The sequence below is a fragment of the Triticum aestivum genome, chromosome 3A (assembly GCF_018294505.1).
Source record: "Triticum aestivum cultivar Chinese Spring chromosome 3A, IWGSC CS RefSeq v2.1, whole genome shotgun sequence".
Taxonomy (NCBI): domain Eukaryota; kingdom Viridiplantae; phylum Streptophyta; class Magnoliopsida; order Poales; family Poaceae; genus Triticum; species Triticum aestivum.
The window spans coordinates 7,999,867-8,024,804 of record NC_057800.1 but is presented as its reverse complement, the minus strand read 5'-3'; the positions used below and the strand labels follow the sequence as shown (position 1 = coordinate 8,024,804).

At 42.3% G+C, this 24,938-nt stretch overlaps 1 protein-coding gene across 1 annotated transcript; it reads right to left on the bottom strand.

The window, feature by feature from the left end:
- Positions 1-20,866: 20,866 nt before the first annotated feature.
- Positions 20,867-24,582, bottom strand: LOC123059774 (disease resistance protein Pik-2). Its single transcript, XM_044482257.1, has 3 exons — positions 23,785-24,582; positions 21,933-23,663; positions 20,867-21,831 (listed from the first exon to the last, which is right to left on the bottom strand). Exons 1-3 carry the CDS (start codon positions 24,570-24,572, stop codon positions 21,117-21,119), a joined length of 3,234 nt encoding a protein of 1,077 aa, XP_044338192.1. The 5' UTR covers positions 24,573-24,582; the 3' UTR covers positions 20,867-21,116.
- Between the last annotated feature and the right edge of the window lie 356 nt (positions 24,583-24,938).

Genomic DNA, 24,938 nt, shown 5'->3' with positions numbered 1-24,938 from the left:
CAGCGACAATGGCTACAGCCAAAGCAGCAGCGACCATGGTTGTAGCGAAAGCAGCAGCGATTCTGGCAGCGGCATAGACAACAAGAAGGATGATCCGGACTGGAGTGCGGGAGAAGAGGAGCAGAGTGGGGATGAGGAGCTGCAGGATGACGATGGGCATCAGGCTGATGATGACCTAGCGCTGGTGGTGGCTGACCAAGGGCAAGAGATGGTGGTGGCTGACCAAGGACAAGAGATGGTAGTGGCTGACCATGGGCAAGAGATGGTGGTGGCTGGCCATGGGCAATAGATGGAGGTGGCTGAGGATGACCTAGCGATGGTCGTGCCTGAAGGTGGCCTCGCGATGGTGGTGGTGCCTGACAATGACCACGCACCGGTGGTGGCGCCGGCGATCCCACAGCTGGGTGACATGACCACGCCAATTGAGGTAGAAGACTACATCCCACTGCCTCCACCGCCTCGCCGCTCTTGGCGCATCATGCTGAGGAAGGAGAAGGAGAAGAACAATGCATGAGAACTGAACTTTGTCAGGTGTGTCAGATCTCCAAAATGATATATATATACTTAGTTACCTATGTTATCTCTAATATGCTTAGTTTCCTATAGGTTAGCTTCATTTTACCTAAGTTGGCTCTAATATGCTAACTTAGAGCTTATATGCTTAGTTTCCTATAGGTTAGCTCCAAAATAATTTATGTTAGCACAAAATGATCAAGTTTACATAATAAGCTTATAGTCTTTTTCTTATTCTTCTTCTTTTTCAAAATAACATAGGTTAGCTTCATTTTACCTAAGTTGGCTCTAATATACTAACTTAGAGCTTATATGCTTAGTTTTCTATAGGTTAGCTCCAAAAAAACTTATGTTAGCACAAAATGATCAAGTTTATATACATAATAAGCTTATAGTCTTCTTCTTATTCTTCTTCTAGTGCTCTTCTTCTTCAAGTATTCTTCTAGTCTTCTTCTTTTTCTTCTTCTAACTTCTTGTTTATCATTTTGCAGATTTGATTTAATTCACGGAAGCTTGCATGGATGGAGTGCTTCTTTTCCATTTGTGTTTTTATTTTGTATCAATGTGAAACTTTTGTGAATTGATGGATAACGGTGTTGGATGAACAATGTGAAACTTTTGTAATATGTAACGATGGAACTATGTGTTGGCTATGTATGTATATATGATGGAACTTGTGTGTTGGCTATGATTGTATATATGATGGAACTTGTGTGTTGGCTATGATTGTTATATGGATGTTTGTTGTATATATATATGTGTTGGATATCTCATAGGTGAAATAGTGACCTGAGATTAAGAAAAAAAAATTAAAAAATTGTTACTAATGGCGCACTACCATGTGGTGCGCCATTAATATAGCAGACACTAGTGGCGCACCGTTGACAAAACTAATGGCGCACTGCCTGGTGCGCCATTAGTATACCAGATACTAATGGCGCACCAGTGGTGCGCCATTAGTAAAAAATTCTAGTGGCGTGATACTAATGGCGCACCAGTGATGCGCCATTAGTAGGCAAAACTGGTGCGCCATTAGTAGCCCTTTTCCTAATAGTGACACTCCTGGGCCACCTACAGTACTGCCCTCCTGGGCTCTCAAGTACAAGAGTCTGAAGGCTGCTAGGTTTTGATAGGCTTGTTGGAGGCTTTTTCATGTCAGTGTTCCTTGACAAATCAAGTATTTCCACATTTGGCTTATCTATAAAGGAGTTATCAAACATGCCTTGACGTCTCCATTTACATGTTGGTTTTATTAGTTGGAGCCTCTGGAGGTTAGGTAGTCCCCTTGTAGGTCAGCGGCGTACTGCCAGCCCTGGACTCCCTCTATATTTAGCTCTCTGGTATTTGTCATGAGATCCATCTTTTCTTCAGTCAAGATTCCATTCCATTCAGTGTAACGTAGATCTAGGACCTGCAAGCTACACAAATATAAACACTCTGCATGATTCTCTGCTTAAATTTTTTTCCCCATTTGTACATTGGTCCAGTTCAAGGAATCTTAGTTCATGACACTTCAGGAAAGGAGGTGGCGCAAAATTGAAGGCACAACAACAGAGAACTAGCACATCAAGCTTATTGGAATGCTCAAACAAGCCAATTGGTAATGTTGGTGGGTAACTGGATGCTTCAAATGTCAAGAAGAATGATGATGCCGCTGCAGGTATTGTTTTCATACGGTATGCTTCTGCATCTCTCAACGTGACCGAAATCCGGTGGTATGGGCCTTCTTCATACACATCATCATCTTTAATTACCAGAAAAGGAGACTCTGAATGTTTCATGAACATTTTAAGAACATGATCAAGCAGAGAAGCATCACACTTTCAATTTATCCCCAGATGCAATGCATTATTGATATCCCTTGCTCCCCCACCTTGTATGGTTACATCTCATATCCAAAGTGCTTAACTTGATGGCCGATAACAGCAGCTCACGAAAACACAAGTGTTTACATTGTAATCTCTGAAGTACATTCTGATCTGAAATATTTCTTCTGCAATGATTGCTGCCAATCCAGCCCAAAACCGGAGCAGTAGTGCAAGATATGCATGCAGGAGCAGGAGGCTTTGCGCTCAGAAGCTTCAGACAGCAGCAGCAAGTTACCTCCTCCTCCTCTCAGCTGTATCTAAAGGGCGCATGGTCCGTTGCTTCTTGTCTCTTTTCTAGTGAGGGAGTATTTGCCAAAGTATGAAGCAACGTATGTGCCCTGATTTGCTTTTACTTTTGCTTTTCCTAAAGATGTGTGCTGCATTTGATTTTTCACGCTACATAGTGGGGATATAAAGCCTTTGCCAATCAAAGTGCAGCAATTCATCCTCCTCTCTTTAAAGGTTTATAAAAAAAAGTAGGAGTAGTAGCATAGCAAACCCCAACAACAAAGTCAGTCGGTGTAGCCTCGCCGGACGCCTCACCTAGATGGATCTGCCGGAGAGTTGTTTGGTCCGAGGCCCGGCTCCGGCCAGATGTGAGCAAGCACCCCAGGCCGCTTGATTCCTACCCTCCGTCTCCATCCTACGCCCCCCGTCGCGGTCGCCCTCCTCTGTTCCGCGCCGCCGACAGGAACTCCGGGCCCGTCCGTGGCATGGCGCCGAGTGGGGATGCGAAGGTTGAGGAGGAATGAGCGATGGATTTTTGGTGGTCTCGGATGAAATGGGGATCCATTCTTCAGACCAACAGCGCCAGATTTGGGGATTGAATCCACCGTTTTCATTGGGCAAACGTAACGAGCGAACGTGCGTTCCATAAGTGTGAGAGCAACTCTGGTACTCTACTGATCCAAAAAAAGAACTCTAATACTCTACTGATCCAAAAATAAATAAATAAAGCCAGCCTTAAAAAATCCCTTTTTCATTTTTTTTATTTTAACCATAAGAAAACAAAGGATTCCTTATATGATGGAGTGGCTGCAAAATTTCGTTTGAAATGTAGTGTGGTAGATTTCTTATAAAAATTCCCGCATGATTCAATCCTATGAATCGAATAACCAACATAAAAAAAATTCATAACCCTCCACTATTCTATGAAAATCCTTTAAATCAAAGAGGCCCTAAAAGGGCGCAAATAATCTAAACCCGCACTGACAATACCCAATACCACTTTAGTGCCCATTTTTTTAACCAAAGGCAGACTCTCAGTCCCAAAGATTGGGAAGAAAACTCGGTGCCTCAACTTGTTTTGCACGGTCAGTTTAGTGCCTAAACTTACAAAATACACGAAATTGGTGCTTAAACTTGTTCGGCTGTGCAAATACGGTGCCACCTTCTGTATCTGGGCGTATGCTCTGCCCACGTGGCGTGACAACCCCACATGTCAGTGCCAGAGAGCGGGGAACGTGCTGGGTGGCCTGCGCTTGAGATTGTTTTTGCAGGAAACTCCTCATATTTAATTTAATCACGTATGAAAAACCTATGTCAGTATAAGCGTATGACAAACAAAAACTAAAGAAAACGTGTGAGTCCACGCCAAACTCTGCTGAATAGGCAATCATGAAGTCGAACTGTACATATTGCGTTGTTATGCATAAGGTAATTCTTCTATAAAAATATAAAGGGGGCGCTTGCCTCTGTGATCTCGCCTTTTTTGTAACTTTGCAACACGGGCATATTGTGCCTGTTTTTTGAACTTCAAAGAAACGGATTTTTACAGTGCAAAAAATTCTGAATTCTTTTATATGTGCACATATAGAAGTGTAATACATCGTGTGAATTTTCATCAAAATCTGTGCTTGTATCTGAGAGATAAGAAAAAGACAAATACATGCAAAAATCAGCTCTTTTTTTCGCCGGATTTTTGTCTTTATTGCAGAGTATAATATTACATCATTTCAGACGAAATTTGACAGTCGCTTATAGCACATGCATATGTTTTTATCAAATAAATAAATAAATGGTAACTTTTAAGTGACGGTTTTTACCCTTTCAAAAAAAAGTGCTCAGTGGCCACCGTGCTCCAAAAATCCGTTCTGGTCGCTATGTACCTCTTCAAGCGATTTTGTTTCCATATGGCGCTCGTATAGGTCCACACAAGTTCTACTTTTACTTTTTCAAGCTCGTGGTTATAATTTTTTTACTATTTTAAAAAATAAATGTTCGAAAAAAGTACAAACTGCCATAAACTTAGAAGAAAGTTTTAGTGCATTTGAAAAATGTTCAACATGTTTTGGGAAAAGTTTTCACATGTATTAACAAATTATAAGTGTTTTTGAAAAATATTTGCCATGCATTAAAAATGACAATGTGTATTTTACAAAAGGCTCAACATGTTTTTAGAAAATGTTCAATGCTTATTAAAATTGTTTTGAATATCCTTATATTTCTACAAACATGGTTGACATGTTTGGATACATTGTAGAATTTAATATTATTAGAAAATAATTTTTAATACATGTTGAATAGTTTACAAAATACAAAGTTGTCAAATTTTTAATAATTGGGTATTCTAGAAATAGAGTGAAGATACACAATAATTGTGTGTGCTTCTAATGCAGAATGAAGATATATGAATTTACACAATAGTATTTAATATGGGTTCAACTATTTAACTCAACATAAAATTCTGAAAAAGTTCATTTTACCTCTTCAAAGTACACATAAAAAGAAGAAAAAAGATTTGAAAATACAAAGTAATTTAACATTGGTAATTATTGTATTTTTATATGGGAAAAATTGTGTGTCATAAAACTAAACATGAACTTGGAAAAAATAAAAAAATAACCAGTGGTAATAAATAAATAAAAAATGATGGATAAACGCATCAATCAGTCTACAATAGCTTTATTGCTAACATTCTTATGGAAAGCAAAGTTCAGCTGCATGGTTAGATCATGCCGGTAGTTGACCAGGAGGTGCCTCGTTCGAAACTCCTCTGTGTTTTTTTTCATGTTATTTCTATCTAGCATACCCTATACTTCAACACTTTCCTGCATCATTAAATAAAATTTGAGTTTGGTTTCTGTAAAATAATTCCTCACGAGCGGGCACATGGGCCACTGCCGCACTAGCACGCTACGCTGACAGCACGTACGTTGGAATACAGATGAAGGCACCATATTTGCACGATCGGACAAGTTTGAGCACCAGTTTCATGTATTTTACAACTTTAGGCACCAAACTGACCACAAAGGACAAGTTTAGGCACCTCTGATGTATTTAACTTAAAACTAAATATGAGAGCAACCCTACTGGTCCATCCAAAAAAACACGCCCAGCCGAAAAATTGATTTTCTTTCTCCTATGAAATTCAGCCTAACTAGAATCCAATTTTTTCAAGACGGACAAAGGACATGCCCCTCGGTCCCAAAACTTTAGGGAAGAAAACTCATGGCGGTGAGAAAGGAAACTCATGGTGGTGGGGGAGGAAAATACGAAGGAGAACCTGGGTTCCAGCGCATCCTATATGCAAAAAAAAAATTAGTAATTCAAAAAAAGTTCAAAAAATTCCAAAAAAAATTTGGTATCAAACATGATCAAGTATTGTAGTCATATAAAAAGATTCGTTGGAGAATGACTTTTATTGCATCCTGGGTCGAAGATTTGGCAAAAAACGCTATATACAAGCACTATACACGCTATATTGTCGTCATAAACTTGTCTTTTTTGCCCTGAAGTCAATATAAATCGTTTCTTGTCCAAACTTTTTATACGAGTACAATACCTGATCATCTTTGATTCCAAACAAGATTTGGAATTTTTTGAACATTTTTTGAATTACTAATTTTTTTTGTGCATATAGAGTGTGCGGGTACCCGAGAGCATCAAGTTCCCGTCCCACCTGATATCCCTATATCTATTTTAATTATGGCCAACTGGATGATTCATATTGGATGAAATGACCACAATAGCCCTAGGAGGAAAGCCATTTTTGTGTATCGTCAGAACTACCAATCATTTTATTCCTTCGAGTCAAGTTTCCTTTGAAACCATCTCTCGTAGCTCTGGCACCCCCAAGCATAACTGTTTTTTTGGCACTTCCAAGTGTTCTTTATCTAGTTGCGATATAGGTCTGATACTCCGAAGCAAATTCTTCCGCTACCTTCGAACTGTGGCTTTGGCATTTCTATAATTTCAATTGAGAGCTACTATATTTTCTCCGGGACTACCGAGCAATTTGTTTTACCCGCACTTCCAAGCAGTTTCTTTTTTGCAGTAAAAGAAACATATATTAGATTAAAGTGGATGGATCCAAGTGATCAATGTCGGTGTCAAAACCGGCAGATTTCGGGTAGGGGTCCCAAGCAGTTAGATCGGATCGATCGGCAACAAGAGAGAACGCACACGAACTTTACCCAGGTTCTGGCCCTCTCTATGAAGGTAAAACCCTACGTCCTGCTCTTGCTTATATTATGGAAGTATCAAGGTACAGTGTTGATCTACCTCGAGATCGTGAGTTGTGGTCTAAACCCTAGGGTATGGTGAATGTATGAATGGGTGTATGGATGGTCATCGTCTATCGACTAACCTGGCCTCGGCTTATATAATGTACCGGAAGCCTAGGGTAACAAGAGTCCTAGTTGGCTACGTCGGTGGAGAGGAGTTCTTATCTTGATCACTAATGGGCTGCCCGAACTGGCCCATTAGTGAACCGCCATGGGGGTCCTCGGTCCAACCCACCTGGTCGGGAGACGATGTGGTGAGTAACCCCTAGTTCAGGACACCGTCAGTAGCCCTCTGAACCGGTCTTCACGTTGGGGACGCTTGCTTGGTTCTTTCGAGTTGTTCTCGGTCTTCGGCGAACGGTCTTGAAAACTGGTTCAACAAATTCTTCCCATCTCCAATCTTGAGGATCGGCAAGGTGCATCCAAAGAGTTCACACGTCGGGCATCCGAGGATCCCCTTTAAGTTCTCGGCCTCTATCAATGCCTTGTTGTTTTTACGCCACACCTCGGGTTCAAAGTTTATCCCGTGCGGCGGTGTTCTATTGCATCCGAGCTCCAATGTCAGACTGCATCCAAGGTGTATTTTTGCTACCGAGCTCCAACGTCGATCTACATCCGAGATGTCATAGATCATTGATGACCCACAAGTATAGGGGATCAATTGTAGCTCTTTTCGATAAGTAAGAGTGTCGAACCCAAAGAGGATCAGAAGGAAATGACAAGTAGTTTTCAGTAAGGTAATGTATGCAAGTGCTGAAATTGTAAGTAGCAGAGTAGTTTGATAGCAAGATAATTTGTAACGAGCAAGTTACAATAGTAGTAGCAAAACTGCAGCAAAGTAGCCAAATCATTTTGAGGCAAAGGACTGGCCAAAACGGTCTCTTATGATAAGCAAAGCGTTCTTGAGGGTACACGGGATTTTCATCTAGTCACTTTCACCATGTTGGTTTAATTCGTGTTCGGTACTTTGATAATTTGATATGTGGGTGGACCAGTGCTTAGGTGTTGTTCTTACTTGAATGAACCTCCTACTTATGATTAACCCTCCCGCAAGCATCCGCAACTACGAGAAAAGTATTAAGAATAAATTCTAACCATAATATTAAACTTTTGGATCCAATCGGTCCCTTGCTGGGGTTTAAGCTTCTTCACTCTCGCAACCCATCATCTTATTGCTACTCCATAATGCATTCCCTTAGACCCAAAATATGGTTAAGTGTCATGTAGTCGACGTTCACATGACACCACTAAGGGAATCACAACATACATACTATCAAAATATCGAACACGTATTAAATTCACATGATTACTTGCAACATGCGATTTCTCCCGTGACCTCAAGAACGAAAGTAACTACTCACAAATGATAATAATGCTCAAGATCAGAGGAGTTTTAAATAGCATAATGGATCTGAACATATAATATTCCACCAAATAAACCATATAGTACTCAACTACAAGATGTAATCAACACTACTAGTCACCCACAAGCACCAATCTATAGTTCCGGTAACAAGATTGAATACAAGAGATGAACTAGGGTTTTAGATGAGATGGTGTTGTTGAAGATGTTAATGGAGATTGCCCTTCCCAAGATGGGAGAGTTGTTGGTGATGATGATGATGATGATCCGAAAAGGAAGTTCCCCCGGCAGAATCGCTCTGCCGGAGGGCAAAAGTGCTCCTACCCAAGTTCCGCCTCGAGATGGTGGCGCTCCGTCTCGAAAGTCCTCTCCTTCTTTTTTTCTAGTTCAAAATGACCTATATACCAGAAGATGGGCACCGGAGGTGGGATTGGATGAGCACAACCCACCAGGGCGCGCCTGGGCTGCCTAGCGCGCCGAGGTGGGTTGTGCCCACCTGATGGCCCCCCTCTGGTAGTTATTTGCTCCAATATTCCTCAAATATTCCACAACAATTCTCCGTGAAGTTTCAACTTGTTTGGAGTTGTGCAGAATAGGTAGCCTGACATAGCTTTTCCAGGTCCAGATTTTCAGCTGCTGGAATTCTCCCCCTTGGTGTGTACCTTGCAAATTATGAGAGAGAAGGCATTAGAATTACTCTAAAAAGCATTATTATGGATAAAAACATCATAAATAATAGTAAGAAAACATGATGCAAAATGGACGTATCAATCACCTTGGTTTGAAAAAGTTGGAGGTGTTCAGCCTAGCTTAATACCGGAAATGCCTTCTATAGAGCCAGCCACTTGCATCCGAGCTTTATGTTGGACTGTTTCTGAGATGGTGCACCACCTCGGCTGTGAGCTTATTTTTTGTGGATTTTTTTATTGGTGTAATTTATTCTCTTCCGAGATGTATAACCAGTAGCCCTCAAGGTGCGTGTCGGCTTAAAATCCAGGGTGCACCTGAAGGATAAAACAAAACCGCTGATCCCAGTAGCCCCTGAGACTCAGGTCGATTCGCGAAATCGGCCTAAGGATCAACTCCTAGCTCGGCAACATACTTAGGAACAGAAACATAGTGTACATACTCCTCCAGACACAGGTTGAGTGCGGTCAACCAACATGAGGATCCTAGTCTCCTCGAAAACTGTTTTGCACTTTTTAAATTGTCTACATTGAATCATCAATGCAGTAGCCCCGAGAGTTGGGTTGGCAATATGGCCGACCCTAGGATCGTAACTCCTTGGGAACTAGTTCAACTGTCGTGTAGATTTTGACAACACTAAGGTGCAGCTCGGTAGGAAAGATGCCAAACTGTGGGTCAGAAAAGATATCCTGAGCAAGACCATCACGCAGAACACCTCGATCAAGAGGATGTCCCGCCTCCTGAAAGGAAAACATAAAACGGGTTAACGGTTTTATAAGCTTGAAAAACCAAAAAAACTTATGTGAAAACTTCACGCCTGAATGAAATCAAGTTTTTTGGTGCCAATCCAAGTATTGGTCTTAAAATCAATATGTCTTCAGTTGTACTTTAACATGACACATCCCATCTCTAAACTTCAAGTAGGCTAGCCTTCGGCGTCAACCTGCTTATCCCAAAGGCCGAGTGCTTCTCAGAGGGCAGTTTAGCGAACTAAACTCTAGCGGCTTTAAAGAGAAACTAGGCTATCCGGCTATTGACCATACACTCTAATCGAGAAAGGAGTGGTGGAAAAGGACTTTGCAACAACTAAGAAGAAAACACATTTATTATAAAATGGCTCCTATGAATTTAAGAGCCCCCAGTTAACATGGGAAAAGGAAGTGTTTTTAACAAACTAAGTTTTAATAAAAAAAGTTTTTTGTTTAACACAAATATAATGCTTGGTCGAACCGAAGCAAAATTGAAAATTTGAAGAAAAAAATGAGCATGAAAGCAACTTAGCTGGCTAATGTGATCAGTTTTGATGGCGCGGTCTCGGCTTTTGTCGAACGAAGACACAGTCCTCGACCTGGCCGAGGTCCTAGGTGAACGAGCGAGGAGCTCGGCTTGACAAAGTGGCGACGCAGCACGGTCGATGCGTTGAGGTGAAGCACCCTGTCCAGCTAACATGATGAAGTTGGTCAGCAGGTGACACCAAGGTCCCCGTAGTAGGTTGATGAAGAGATGACAAAGCCCCCGGTCCAACCGAGGTATCGAAGCAGATCGGCAAGGTGACGTTGCGGCCCCCATGGCAGCCGAGGTGCCGAAGCAGATCGGTGTGGTGGACACCACCCCCCCTCCACAGCCCCCCACCCGACCCCCTCCCGCCCCTCGAACCCTAGCTCGTCGTCGCCGCCGCCGCTGCCAACCCCTACCGGTCTGTCCGTTCCTCCTAGCTTAGATAATAAAGTTCATGTTACCCAATGATTCCCATACCGTCGCCGTTCGCCCCGACCTGTCGATCCCGGAGCAACACCTTGCTGCGGAAGCCGCGCGAAGACATTGACTATGTTGCCATGCCGAAGGCTTCATGTCAGTGGGGTAGCATATTAATGTATCTCTTGGACGGCCCTGCCGCTGATCTCCTCCGTCACGTGATCAAGGATTTGAGATCCTCGTATGCAATCGAGCTCATTTTGTCATTTATGAAGGACATGTTTTACGGCGGCGTCTTGGAATCCTCAATTGCCAAGTCAAATCTCATTGACCACGACCACGAGGAGGGCACCCACAAAGGTTCTTCCAAAGTGAAACAACCCATATGTGACATCAGAGAGCGCACCATGGGTCTGAGTTCTTCCAACTGGAAGGATCCCATCCATGACATGTGAGGCAACATCCTATCTCAGCAAATCTTATATTTTCTAGCTTGCCAACCAGTACCCTTTGTTGTTGTAGCATTTTCCATGCGGTGTTTTAATTGTGCCGTTTTAATTATTTCAGTTATAAAAAATGTATTGTTCAGTAGGGCTATATGATGTTTAAGTATGAATTGTCCACTTTAGTTTCACGAATGGCTATATTTGGTTGTTTATAGTGAGTAGATGCCATGTTTATCTGTATTTGGTTGTTAGGTTGGTTGTAGTGAGCATTTTTCTAGTTATCAAGCAGATGCCTTGTTTATCTATATTTGGTTCTTAGGTTGGTTGAAGTGAGCATTTGTCAAGTTATCAAGCAGATGCCTTGTTTATTGTATTTGGTTGTTAGGTTGGTTGCAGTGAGCACTTGTCCAGTTTTCAAGCAGATGCCTTGTTTATCTGTATTTTCTTGTTAGGTTGGTTGCAGTGAGCATTTATCCAATTTTCAAGCATATGCCCTGTTTATCTGTATTTGCTTGTTAGGTTGGTTGCAGTGAGACTCTGTCCTGTTTTGAATGGCTATATTTGATTGTTATACTGATCATTTATGCCTTGTTTATTTCAATCATTCATAATGTGATGTTCATTATGTGCAGGTCGGAACTGTGCCACTCGATTGCATCAACACAAGTTTAAACGGTTATATTTGGTTCTAGTTATGCCTAGTGTAGTTAACACATGCCCTTTATTTAAGTTTTACACATTTATCCAGTGTGATTTTTAAGCATTACCTACGTTCTATTCATTTTCAACAATACCAGTTTGAATTACAATATTTGATGGTTGTTAAGCCTGTTGTATGTAACATTGCCTTCCATTTTATATCTTCTTTAACAGCATGCTGAAAGCAGCACATTCAAGTTATCATTTGGAGATGATGTTGTTTATCTTTGCTATATTTTTTTGATGTTAAGGTTGATGTATTTATCATGCTTTTCCACTACTTATGCAGGACAACAATGGGTGTGCCCACCATTTTTTGCCGAGGTTAGTTTCATTCCTCGGCTTGTACTCCCCCCGTCGTTCCATAATGTAGTGCATATGAATCCATGCATGGACACTTGTTAGCTTCTAATATTGACTTATTGCTAGTAGGTACATATGCCCTTGGCAAGGATCCACGCATATACCATTTTTGCGTGTGGGCAATGAGATATTTATGAACAAGCATCAAGTGAGGAAACTGATAAGGATTATTAGCAAAAAGATACGAATGATGGCAAGAAAATTATTTTTCATGCTCTATCCAACACAATAGTGAGTTGTATGATGATAACTACAAACTCTGCAGCCTTCTCTTTTTACTGCCCATAATGAGTTGTTAGATAACAATGTCTGAAACTTTTTCGTTCGCAATGGTTTCCGAAGCAGTTCACTCAAGATTACCTCAGAAAATACGTGATTGGTGGACACGCAATGAAGGTTTAAGTATTTCATCCAGACTACAATGAGCATCGAGAAGTCCTCATGAAGACAGTGAAGGATGGATGGGCAGCCATCAAAAGGGGTTGGCCTAAAGTCGTGCACGCATCACGCACGGAGGAAGGCACAATATGGGCATTCCGCTTCACCTTCTCCAGCAACCAGAATGTCTTTCACCTTTCTCCTTACAGTCTTTAGTACAACTATGGTTCATCATTCTTTACTTGGTGCTTCCGTAGTTCTTCAGTATACGTACATGTGCATCGAATTATGCATTCGTGGTTGAACCTATATTTGTAATAAACATGGTTGGATATGAAATAAGTGATTACCTACTTACAAATTCAAAATACGTGATTTTTAAATTTGGGATTAAATTAGGAATTACACTGCACACGGTTTGCAAAAGCAAAACGTCTGCGATAGACGTGGAGATCAAACACGTTTCTCGGATCCACTACGTGTGCAATCAATCTCTACTGCACACATGATCAGCCAAGAAAAATGCGTGCGATTAACAACAGCATCGCACACAATTCTTTCATATTAAAAGTTTGCGAAAGTCACATTATCACACAGGCTACACGATTATGGACTGTTTATGATGTTGTGCGCATCATAAACGTTTAGTCATAGAAAAACACGTGCGATAGGTCTTCATCTGACGCGGGTACGACGGATGAATCGTGTGGGATGTATTCAAGCTTCACATACAGTTTTATAGGGACAACCATATGCGCTCTTACATCGAATCACATATAGTCGAGGAAAAGTAAATGTGTGTGATTATCTGCTTCTATAATCGTGAACTGTTTGTGATGGACCGCGCATCGTAAATGTAGCACCATAGAATACTGAGTGTGATGGCAATGTAAGCACAAACGAGTTGCAAAGATGAAGCATTTCGGATATTCGAGATATCAAAAACAGTTTTATAGGGATAATTGTATGCATCAAGGCTCCCTATCCCCGACAGTTTCTAGATCGTGTGGGAAGGATCCCCTATCGCAGTCACTCGCTTGGCGATAGTTCAAAACGCCGTCGCAAAAAGAGGTTAAAACCGTTTGTATAGCAGCTCGCTGCAGCAGTGTGGGTTCTTGAGAGTGGAGATCTTTGTGGATTTCAAGCAAGTGACTTTGCTTTACTTGTTACTCTTGGATGGTGTGCGGTTGCTAGATGGTTAGGAGTCACTCAGAGAGCCTTCAACCATTATATTGTTAATGAATCAAGAGTTTAGAAATGAAGATTCCTTACTTCATGAAAATCTACCTCAAGTGCGGCTTCACCTTTGTGGTCGATAAGCCATGGTGGAACAGGTTGGCTTGCACTTGGTTGGCCATTTATGGTCTTATGGTCTTTGTGATTTGAAGCCTCCACCAACATGGAGTAGGATATGGCCTAATTATCCGAATCTCGGTAAAATGTCATCGAGCCCTTCTATGTTTGCATCCATGAACTCTACTTCGTGCTACAATCAGTGGCGGAGCCAGGACTTTCAACATGGGTATATAGATTAAAAAAATTGTTGCCAACAATGCAAAAAATAAAAAAGTTCATAATAATAATAATAATAGTGAAACTATAAATTATTCTTTGTAGCAACTGTGTCTCTACTAATTCAGTTACATTGCAACAACAAGGAGAAATGATGGTGTTTTCCTTTACTTGCATGAAAGATTTACCCTCAAGAAAAGTAACCAAGCAAGCACATTTAACTATTGTTCCTCAATGGTGGAAAATCTTTCAAACTTCTACATGCCCACGAGGCTATTGTCTTCCTTGCCAGCCTGATACCTGAGTTTCTTTACACGGGTCACCATCGACTTGCTACTTTTCCAGTACTATATATATACCCCCTCCGTTCACAACCTAAGGAGCTTTTCAAGGGTGGAGTGATTGTGCAGGTCGTATTTGAGATGCACCATGTAGTGACTTTGGGTTTGGGTGCTCTCGTTTCTGGATCAGATGATGTTCCTTAGGTTGTTTTTTCTAGTTTTCTAGACCTCATAACCCTACCTCCCAGCTCTGGTATTTTTTTGTGTTTTTTCTCTGTTCGGTTTTCGACCCAGTTTCCCTTATAAACGGGCCACTTCTTCCATGGTCGAATTCTGTTCGGCCGTTCTTTGGCAATAAATACCTCGCTAATGCCCTGACCCTTTAGTCCCGGTTCAATCCAGAACCGGGACTAAAGGCCCTCCACGTGGCCAGTCCACCTTTAGTCCCGGTTGGTGACACCAACCGGTACTAAAGGAAATTTCCTGATTTTTTTTGAAACTTTTTTTGAATTTTTTTGAATTTTTTTTGAATTTTTTTTATTTTCAAATTTCTAAATTATTTTAACCTCTAATCTCTAATCACCCCTCATCACTGCTCAATTTAATCTCTAATCACCCCTCATCACTGCTCAATTTAATCTCTAATCACCCCTCATCACTGCTCAATTTAATCTCTAATCACCCCTCATCATTCCAAATCATATCACTTCCCGAACGGTCACCCATCCTCTCACTACTCCAGCCTGAGCACACTTAACTTCCAGGTTCTATTCTCACTCGTTTCCAAGTCTGCACTTGTTGTTTTCCTGACAATAGTAAGATGTCAATCCTATTAACCATCAGGAATTTAGCTTGAGCATGAAGTCACATATTTCACTGTTTGAGTTTAAAACTATTGTTCTAAGAAACAATAATTTTTTAGTAACACTAATATTTTTGAATAAGTAGTTTGACCATTGTTTGACCACAGTTTGACCATAGTTTGACCAGATTTGACCAAAATTCAAAAAAGGTGAAATAATTATTTAATAACACTAATATTCTTGAATAATTATTTAGTAACACTAATACTTCTTGAATGAGTAGTTTGACCAGAGTTTGACCAGATTTACTAAAAATTTAAAAAAACTGAAATTTGAGCATAACTTTTTTCCTTTTGGAATTTGAGGATTCTAGAAATTTGCAAACAGGCCGTAGGCGGTCTCCATCGGATGTAACTTTTCGAGTAGATAATTTTTCATATAAAAAACTTTTTCATCCGAGTTCGTATGCAAAAGTTATGCCCATTTTACAAATTCCAGAGAGATTTTGTAAATAAAGTCGAAATTCATATTTGTAAATTTTCCCAACAACTAGACCACATATCACATGTGAAACTTATTTTCTTTTATTTTTTTGACATTTCCATCATTTTCTTTTATTTTTTTAAAACTAAAAAGGCGATCCACGAGGGGCGGGGGTATAGTTTGAAAATGGGACCTTTAGTACCGGTTCGTGGCACGAACCGGGACTAAAGGTCTCATCCCCATTAGTCCCGGTTCGTGCCTCAAACCGGGACTAAAGGTCTAATCTTTAGTCCCGGTTTGTGGCACGAACCGGGACCAATGGTTGTGGGCCAGGAGCGAGGCCCATTGGTCCCGGTTCATCCCACCAACCGGGACCAAAAGGTCTAGATGAACCGGGACTAATGCCTTAGCCGCACGAACCGGGACCAATGCTCACATTAGTCCCGGTTCTAGACTGAACCGGGACTAATGGGCTGAGCCGGCCTGGACCATAGCCCTGTTTTCTACTAGTGGAATTGTCCACTTTAGTTTCACGAATGGCTATATTTGGTTGTTTATAGTGAGTATATGCCATGTTTATCTGTATTTGGTTGTTAGGTTGGTTGTAATGGGCATTTTTCCAGTTATCAAGCAGATGCCTTGTTTATCTATATTTGGTTCTTAGGTTGGTTGCAGTGAGCATTTGTCCAGTTATCAAGCAGATGCCTTGTTTATCTGTATTTGGTTGTTAGGTTGGTTACAATGAGCGTTTGTCCAGTTTTCAAGCAGATGCCATGTTTATCTGTATTTGCTTGTTAGGTTGGTTGCAGTGAGCATTTGTCCAATTTTCAAGCATATGCCCTGTTTATCTATATTTGCTTGTTAGGTTGGTTGCAGTGAGACTCTGTCTAGTTTTCAATAGCTATGTTTGATTGTTATATTGACATTTATGTCTTGTTTATTTTAGTCATTCATAATGTGATGTTCATTATGTGCAAGTCGGAACTGTGCCACTCGATTGCATCAATACCAGTTTAAACGACTATATTTGGTTCTAGTTATGCCTATTGTACTTAACGCATGCCCTTTATTTCAGATTTACACATTTATCCAGTGTGATGTTTAAGCATTACCTGCATTCTATTCATTTTTAACAATACCAGTTTGAATTACAATATTTGATGACTGTTAAGCCTGTTGTATGTAACATTGCCTTCCATTTTATATCTTCTTTAACAGCATGCTGAAACCAACACATTCAAGCTATCATTTGGAGATGATGTTGTTTATCTTTGCTATATTTTTTTATGCTAAGGTTGTTGTACTTATCATGCTTTTACACTACTTATGCAGGACAACAACGGGTGTGCCCACCATTTTCTGCCGAGGTTAGTTTCATTCCTCGGCTTGTACTCCCCCGTCGTTCCATAATGTAGTGCATATAAATTCAGGCCTGGACGCTTGTTAGCTTCTAATATTGACTTGTTGCTTGTAGGTACATATGCCCTTGGCAAGGATCCACGCCTCCACCCTTTTTGCGTATGGGGCAACGAGATATTTATGAACAAGCACCAAGTGAGGAAACTGATAAGGATTATTAGCAAATAGATACGAATGATGGCAAGCAAATTATTTTTTATGCTCTATCCAACACAACAGTGCGCTGTAGGACGATAACTACAAACTCTGCAGCCTTCTCTTTTTACTGTCCATAATGAGTTGTTAGACAACAATGTCTGAATCTTTTTCGTTCGTAGTGGTTCCCGAAGCAGTTCACTCAAGATTACCCCGCAAAGTGGACACGCAGAAGGTGAAAGTATTTCATCCAAACTACAATGAGCATTGAGAAGTCCTAATAAAGACAGTGAAGGATGGACGGGCAGCCATCACAAGGGGTTGGCCTAGAGTCGTGCGTGCATTACACACGGAGAGGGCACAATATGGGCATTCCGCTTCACCTTCTCCAACAACCAGAATGTCTTTCGCCTATGTCTTTACAGTCTTTAGTACAACTATGGTTCATCATTCTTTACTTGGTGCTTCTGTAGTTCTTCAGTATATGTATATGTGCATCGAATTATGCATTCATGGTTGAACCTATATTTGTAATAACATGGTTGGATATGAAATAAGTGATTGCATACTTACAAATTCAAAATACATGATTTTTAAATTTGGGATTAAATTTGAGATTTCACTACACACGGTTTGTGAAAGCGAAACATCTACGATAGACGTGGAGATCAGACAGGTTTCTCGGATCCACTACATGTGCAATTAATCTCTACTGCACACATGATCGGCCAAGAAAAAATGTGTGCGATTAACAACAGCATCGCACACAGTTCTTTCTTATTAAATGTTTGCGAAAGTCACCTTATCACACAGACTACGCAATTATGGACTGTTTATGATGTTGTGCGCATTGCAAACGTTTGGTCATAGAAGAACGCGTGCGATAGGTCTTCATCTGACACGGGTACGACGGATGAATCATGTGGGATGTATTCAAGCTTCGCATACAGTTTTATAGGAACAACCATATGCGCTCTTACATCGAATCGCATATAGTCGAGGAAAAGTAAATGTGTGTGATTGTCTGCTTCTATAATCGTGAACTGTTTGTGATGGGTCGCGCATCATAAACGTAGCACCATAGAATACCGAGTGCGATGGCAATGCAAGCACAAACGAGTTGCAACGATGAAGCATTTCGGATATTCAAGATATCAGAAACAGTTTTATAGCGACAACTGTATGCATCAAGACTCCCTATCCCCGACAGTTTCAGGATCGTGTGGGAAGGACACCTGTCGCAGTCACTCAATTGGCGACGGTTTAAAACATCATCGCGAAAAGACGTTAAAAACTGTTTGTATAGCACCTCGCTGTAGCAGTGTGGGTTGTTGAGAGTGGAGATCTTTGTGGATTTCAAGCAAGTGATTTTGCTTTACTTGTTACTCTTGGATGGTGTGCGCTTGCTAGATGGTTAGGAGTCACTCAAGAGCCTTCAACCATTACATTGTTAATGAATCAAGAGTTTAGAAATGAAGATTCCCTACTTCATGAAAATCTACCTCAAGTGCGGCTTCACCTTTGTGGTCCATAAGCCATGGAGGAATAGGTTGCCTTGCACTTGGTTGACCATTTATGGTCTTATGGTCTTCGTGATTTGAAGCCTCCACTAACATGGAGTAGGATATGGCCTAACTATCTGAATCTGGGTAAAACGTCATCGAGCCCTTCTATGTTTGCATCCATGAACTCTACTTCATGCTACAATTAGTGGCGGAGCCAAGACTTTCAACATGGGTATGCAGAGTAAAAAATTGTTGCCAACAATGAAAAAAATAAGAAAGTTAATAATAATAATAATAATAATAATAATAATAATAATAATAATAATAATAATAATAATAATAGCAAAACTATAAATTATTCTTTGTAGCAACCGTGTCTCTACTAATTCAGTTACATTGCAACAACAAGAAGAAATGATGGTGTTTTCCTTTACTTGCATGAAGGATTTACCCTCAAGAAAAGTAACTAAGTAAGCACATTTAAATATTGTTCCTCAATGGTGGAAAATCTTTCATACTTCTATATGCCCACGAGGCTGTTGTCTTCTTTGCCAGCCCGATACCTGAGTTTCTTTACACGGGTCACCATCGACTAGCTACTTTTCCAGTACTATATACATACTCCCTCTGTTCACAACCTAAGGAGCTTTTCGAGGGTGGAGTGAGCTACCCGGTACCCACTATCATAGGCGTCCACTGTGGGCTTTGGTGCATGTGGATCTGTGCTGAATTAGCAGCTGTGTCATGAGGTAAATGCGTCATAGTCTGGCACGGGAATACCTCTAATGGCCGCGGTACTGTAGCTGACATGATGTGACATGGGCCTGTCAAACAAGCCCCATGCTTTTGTCCCACCATCGATGTGTGACTCGTGGATTCAACTTTTTTATGCCGAGCCATGAAGACTATTTTTTTTAACAGATCCACTAGATTGCCATGCTAACTTCCAATCCTGTCAGTGATATAGAACAGCAGGAATCATTTATGTAATTACAGCCAAGTCACTGTCACTCTCCACAAAAAAAAACCATGTCAGTGTCACACAACGCCTCTCTCACCTCTCTCTTTCTTTCATTTTTCACACAGCAACAGGCCAACACCTCACATGCATGCAGCTATAAAAACAGGAAGCTCCTTCACATGCATGCCGCTCCACTGTTGTGCGGTCTCTCACATCGCATCGGATCGGGCTTGCCTGCTCCCTTCCCGTGTTTCCATCCGTGCTCCCACCTCATCCAACGACTGTCTTTTTTTCTTTTTTCTTTCTAATCTAATCATCCCCCCCTGATTTTAAGGGGGTGGGGCCGGGCCTTATTTTGTTCCAATTAAATCAAGCCACGTATGCGAGAGCACGGATGGGCACACGGGAGGGGAGCAGGCAAGTCTCATCCATGCATGCAGAAGCTCTCCCATGCGTGTGGACAAACATCTGTTAATCATTGAGAAAACAATACCTACACAGTGGACATGCACATGCGTTGTCGGTCAAACAACGCACGGATCACGACGCGAGGGAACGGTCTGGATAACGGGTACCGCGTAGCTCGTCCTAGGCTGCAACTTTCTGTTGTGCAGGTCGTATTTGAGATGCACCATGTAGTGACTTTGGGTTTGGGTACTCTCGTTTCTGGATCAGATGATATTTCTTAGGTTGTTTTTTCTTGCTAATTTTCTAGACCTCATAACCCTACCTCCTAGCTCTGGTGTTTTTTTTTGTGTTTTTTCTCTGTTCGGTTTTCGGCCCAGTTTCCCTTATAAACGGGCCACTTCTTTCACGGTCGAATTCTGTTCGGCCGTTCTTTGGCAATAAATAACCCGCTAATGGTTGTTTCGTCAAAAAAGAAAACCCTCGCAACCGATCACTACGGTTTATTGATGCCTAGGGCGATCTACACAACATGCCAAATAGTTTTAGCTAGAAAACAGTCAGAGAAGAGATGTTGTATAGTGCTCATTACGGTTACGAAAACTGCATTTGAGGCTTCTTATCCAAGTCTGTACAGATGCATATGAGCGAGATATATATCAGATGAACCGTAATAAATCTTTCAGGAAATTTAGCTACAAAACAGATGTATATGAGCGAGGGGCGAATTCTGTACATATTCAGATATATCTGCATTCTTTCTTTTTTTAGGGGGGTGGGTGGGTTGTTGAGCAAATAGCAGTACAACATATGCACGACGGTTTATACGTAGCATAGAGGAGGCCTTAATATGCCACAGACACAAACAATGTCGGTGCTTACAGTATTATTAGGACTATTAATCATTATTGCTGTCTGACTGACACACATTGTAAGGAATCAAATGGCCTCATTAGGCAATAATTTGTCCTAAAGATGAAATCCAAATCAAACAAGCGAAAGAAAGGATCAAATCAGCTCACGGAACAGTGTACGCCGGATGCATGATACGGCCGGCGACCAAGTATATGAATGCCGGGGCGAGCAAGCGCCGTATCATTTGTCCACAAGCCGGGCCATCTGCAGCTGAATCTTCTCAAGCAGCTCTTCCTTGTGTGCGCCACGAAGCGTGTCCTTAACCTCTCGCTTGTTCATGAACAGGAACATCGGCGCACCATCAACTTCGTATGCCTCGGCAATATACTTCATATCATCAATATCAACCTCGAGAAAAATGGCATCTGGAAACCTGTTGGCGAGATGAGCAAAGAAGGGAGCTATGATGCTGGATGCCCCGCACCAGCTCGCGGTGAACTCAATCACGAGCAGCTTGTTGTCCTGCTCGATCATCATGGTCCAGTCATCCAGGCTGCGGATCTTAATCACCGCCGATGGCTGCTCCTTCACATTAGAGAGCGGCCCTAGACGCCTCACCAAACGGCCTCGACGCTTTCTGTTGAATTCCAGTAGGGGATTGTTGGGGTTCTGAGACACTTGGTCTCTGATGTGGGTCTCCGCGGCAGAAACTGTTGTTGAAGTAGGCTCACAGTAGATGGTGGCACGGACCTGCACAAGACAAGAGAAATGCTGGATACCAAGCACAAAGTGATCTGTATCCTCCGATGACTGGAAGTCAATGAGAAGCCTTCGGAGGTGCGGCATGGAGCCTTCTTCAAACTGCAGCCCTGTCCAAGCGCCATGCTCGCAGACGTACCAGAACACCTTGAGGCGCTGAAAGCCATCCTTGCTGCTCACGGACAACCTTGCTGGGCTGCAATATGCATGAATACGTACAGTCAGTCACTAAGCTAATTAACTAAGCATTTGCCTAGAAAAATGCAATGCATGCGATAAAGAAAACACTTTAGTCACCTTTGTGGTTCACCGGTGAGGCCATATACATGTTGTGGCCGCAGTGAATGAAATTTTAGGAGGACTAACTTTGGCAGCCCCCCGAGGGCGCTGACACCTTCTGCATCTACTATTGAAACTCCGATATGCAAGTGAGTGAGGTCAACAAGGAAAGAGATCTCCTGTGGGACTTTTAGGGGGCACAATAGCCAGTCCAATCTTAGCTCAAATTTCCGCAGGTAACGTGGCCTTACATGGCTCCAGCAGTCAACAAGTAAGTCGAGCAGACGATGAGGGTATTCATCAAGGAAAAGGAACTGCAAGTTTGATTTCCCCACCTCCTCCACCAAATGCTTGATGCCCTGCCGTTCCGCTTCTTCTGCAGTATTATTATACGTAATCCTAAATCTCACCCCAAGCATCCGCAGCCGCATCAACTTTCTAACAAGCCCTGCCACATTGTCAGCAAGTGAGCCATCACCACCCAGACAGACCGTTGATAGTTCCTCCAATTTTTCCATTTCCCCCATTCCTCCTCCCTGTCCCCGTATTGTGAGACCATTTGCAAGCAAACACGCCAACTTGCCCGTGCCCTTAAATTCTGGTAATTCATTTACCTCAGTCTGCCTTAAATCTAAGGTAGACAGGTGGTCAAGTTCCATAATTTGTTGAGGCAGCTCTGTGACATCGGCCCCGCCAAGTGCCAAGTACCTCAGCAGAGACAAACTTCCAATGCTTCCCAGTTGTTTGTTGTGCAAGCGCTTGACATCACTAAGATCTAGCACCCGTACAAGTTTGAAGTGATAAAGATCAGGGATCCTTCCAACATCCCCACAGAATGCAAAGGATCTCACCTGAGATAGGTGCAAAGAAATTGCTTTGTCTTGGTCACAAACTGAGCTTTCTTCACTGGTTGAGTCCTCCTCCCGACTCTTTTGTTCCAAAGAACAATAATATTTACTGCTAAACAAGGCGTCACCTTCGTCTTCTTCGCCGCAGTCAAGGCAGATTCGCCGGACCCTTTCATAAGGAAATAGTCCACACTTCAACTTTCCACCTTCAGTAGTAAAGTTTTCTTCGGCTGTCAAGGATTCCATAAAATCAAGAACAACACCATGAACAGTACAACCCGTCGGCTCATCATTATTATCATCAAATGCCGGTTGAATCAGTCTCCTATTGATAAGCTCATTGAAGTAGCTTTCCCCTGTTTCCCACAAGCTTTCTCCATCTCTTTTAGCAATTAATCCTTCAGCTTCCCATCTTCTTATCAAATGATCTTTCTTGATGGTACGATTTCCAGGAAAAGCACTCAAGTACAGAAAACAAGACTTCAAAGGAAGTGGTAGATCATCATAGCTGATCTCCAGTACCTTTCTCATCCATTGTGGTGTGGAATGACATTGGTCAGGTGGCAAGCATGCAGATTTCCTAGATAGTAATGCAGCTGTAATAGTTATGGCCAATGGCACGCCGCCACCACACATTTCCAACATGTCATCAGAAACTTCAAGCAGCCTATGTTGTTCTGAAACAGGTACTTTACTATGAAATAATGTTTTGGAATCTTTCTCGCTAAGGCGCTCCATCGGATGAACAAAATCACTGGGATGTATGCAACATGATTCTGCTACATCCTTGGTACAAGTTGTAATCAATATCCTATCAGCAGACTTGTCTTTATTAGGCAAAGCACAACTGATCTTCTTCCAAGTCGATATGCTCCGCATGTCCACGAGCACAACAAAATAACTAGCAAAAAGAACAAAATGGTATAGTGAACATCAGTACGTATTGGCTGGTATGGCTTGATATCACAATGCGAGAAATATTCAGTTAGTACGTAATAGTAAGATAAGATATGGTTCAGTACCTCTTTGTTTTTAAGAATGCCCAGAGTTTATTGATGACCTTCTTCTCGTCCCATGCTTCCATGTCCTCAGAGTTGTAGCCGTTCCATAAATACTCTTCGCAGTGCCAATCCGGCATTACTTGCTTGAGTATACTGATCAGGGTCGTCTTCACGGACGGGTTCCGGCCGAGATGCACGAAAGCCCCGCAGCTGAACTGCCCTTGGAGTTGTCGGTATATTCCCGTGGCAAGAGTTGACTTGCCAATTCCTCCGGTTCCCACGATGCACACCACCTTACGCCGCTCTTCTTGGACCATCAGGTAGTTAACAAGAACATTCCTTGGTTCATCGCTGCCCACAAGGCGGCAAGGCGCCTCCCCATGGAGCAGTTTAGGATCCATGGCAACTGATTCTCTGGTTTCAGCATCATCTTGTAGTGGACAAGTAGTACTAGTACTAGGCGTTGTGCTGCTGAGAAGGCCGTACCTTGTGCAGCGGTCCCGTGCACCTTGGATCTGGGCCTTGAATTCTTCAATTTGTTCCTCCACATCGTCCAGCTTGGCCTTGGAGGGATCGCCGTCGATCCAGTCCTCCATGTCGTAGACCACCTCCCGGACTTGCAGCATCCACTCGTTGATGAGGGAGTTCCTCATCCTCTGCCTAGCAAAGCTGTGCAAGACATCGCTTAGGCTCATTAGGCTCTCTCGCACGCCTTCAGCGAGGTCAGGATACTGGTTCTCCAGTACTCCCAGCTTATCGAGGAGGGAGTTCATCGCTCCCGTGGAAGAGCTCACCATGGGATCACCCATGATCCCCCGCAGCCACAGCCCCCCCCCCCCCCCCCCCCCCCCCCCGCGCCTGCCCCCAAAGTCAACACAACGATGCACAAACTGGCAACATCATGAGAGGCGAATGGAACTACGGGTACCCATGGAAGAGCTCACCATGGGCAGCAGGGGATCCCTCGGCAAATGGGAGCCATGCTGTGCGGCTGCGCCGGCCGGATGTGAGAAAAGGAAACGATGCCTCGCACTCACGCATAATCTTTTGGGCTTAATTTCTAGCTTCTCACATACGACCCCTCGCCTAGTCTCCCAAATTCGTTGGGACGGCTTGTGGGAGAAGCTGGGCAAGGGAGACTAGTACGTTTGGTTTCACGTCAAAAACGGTTATAG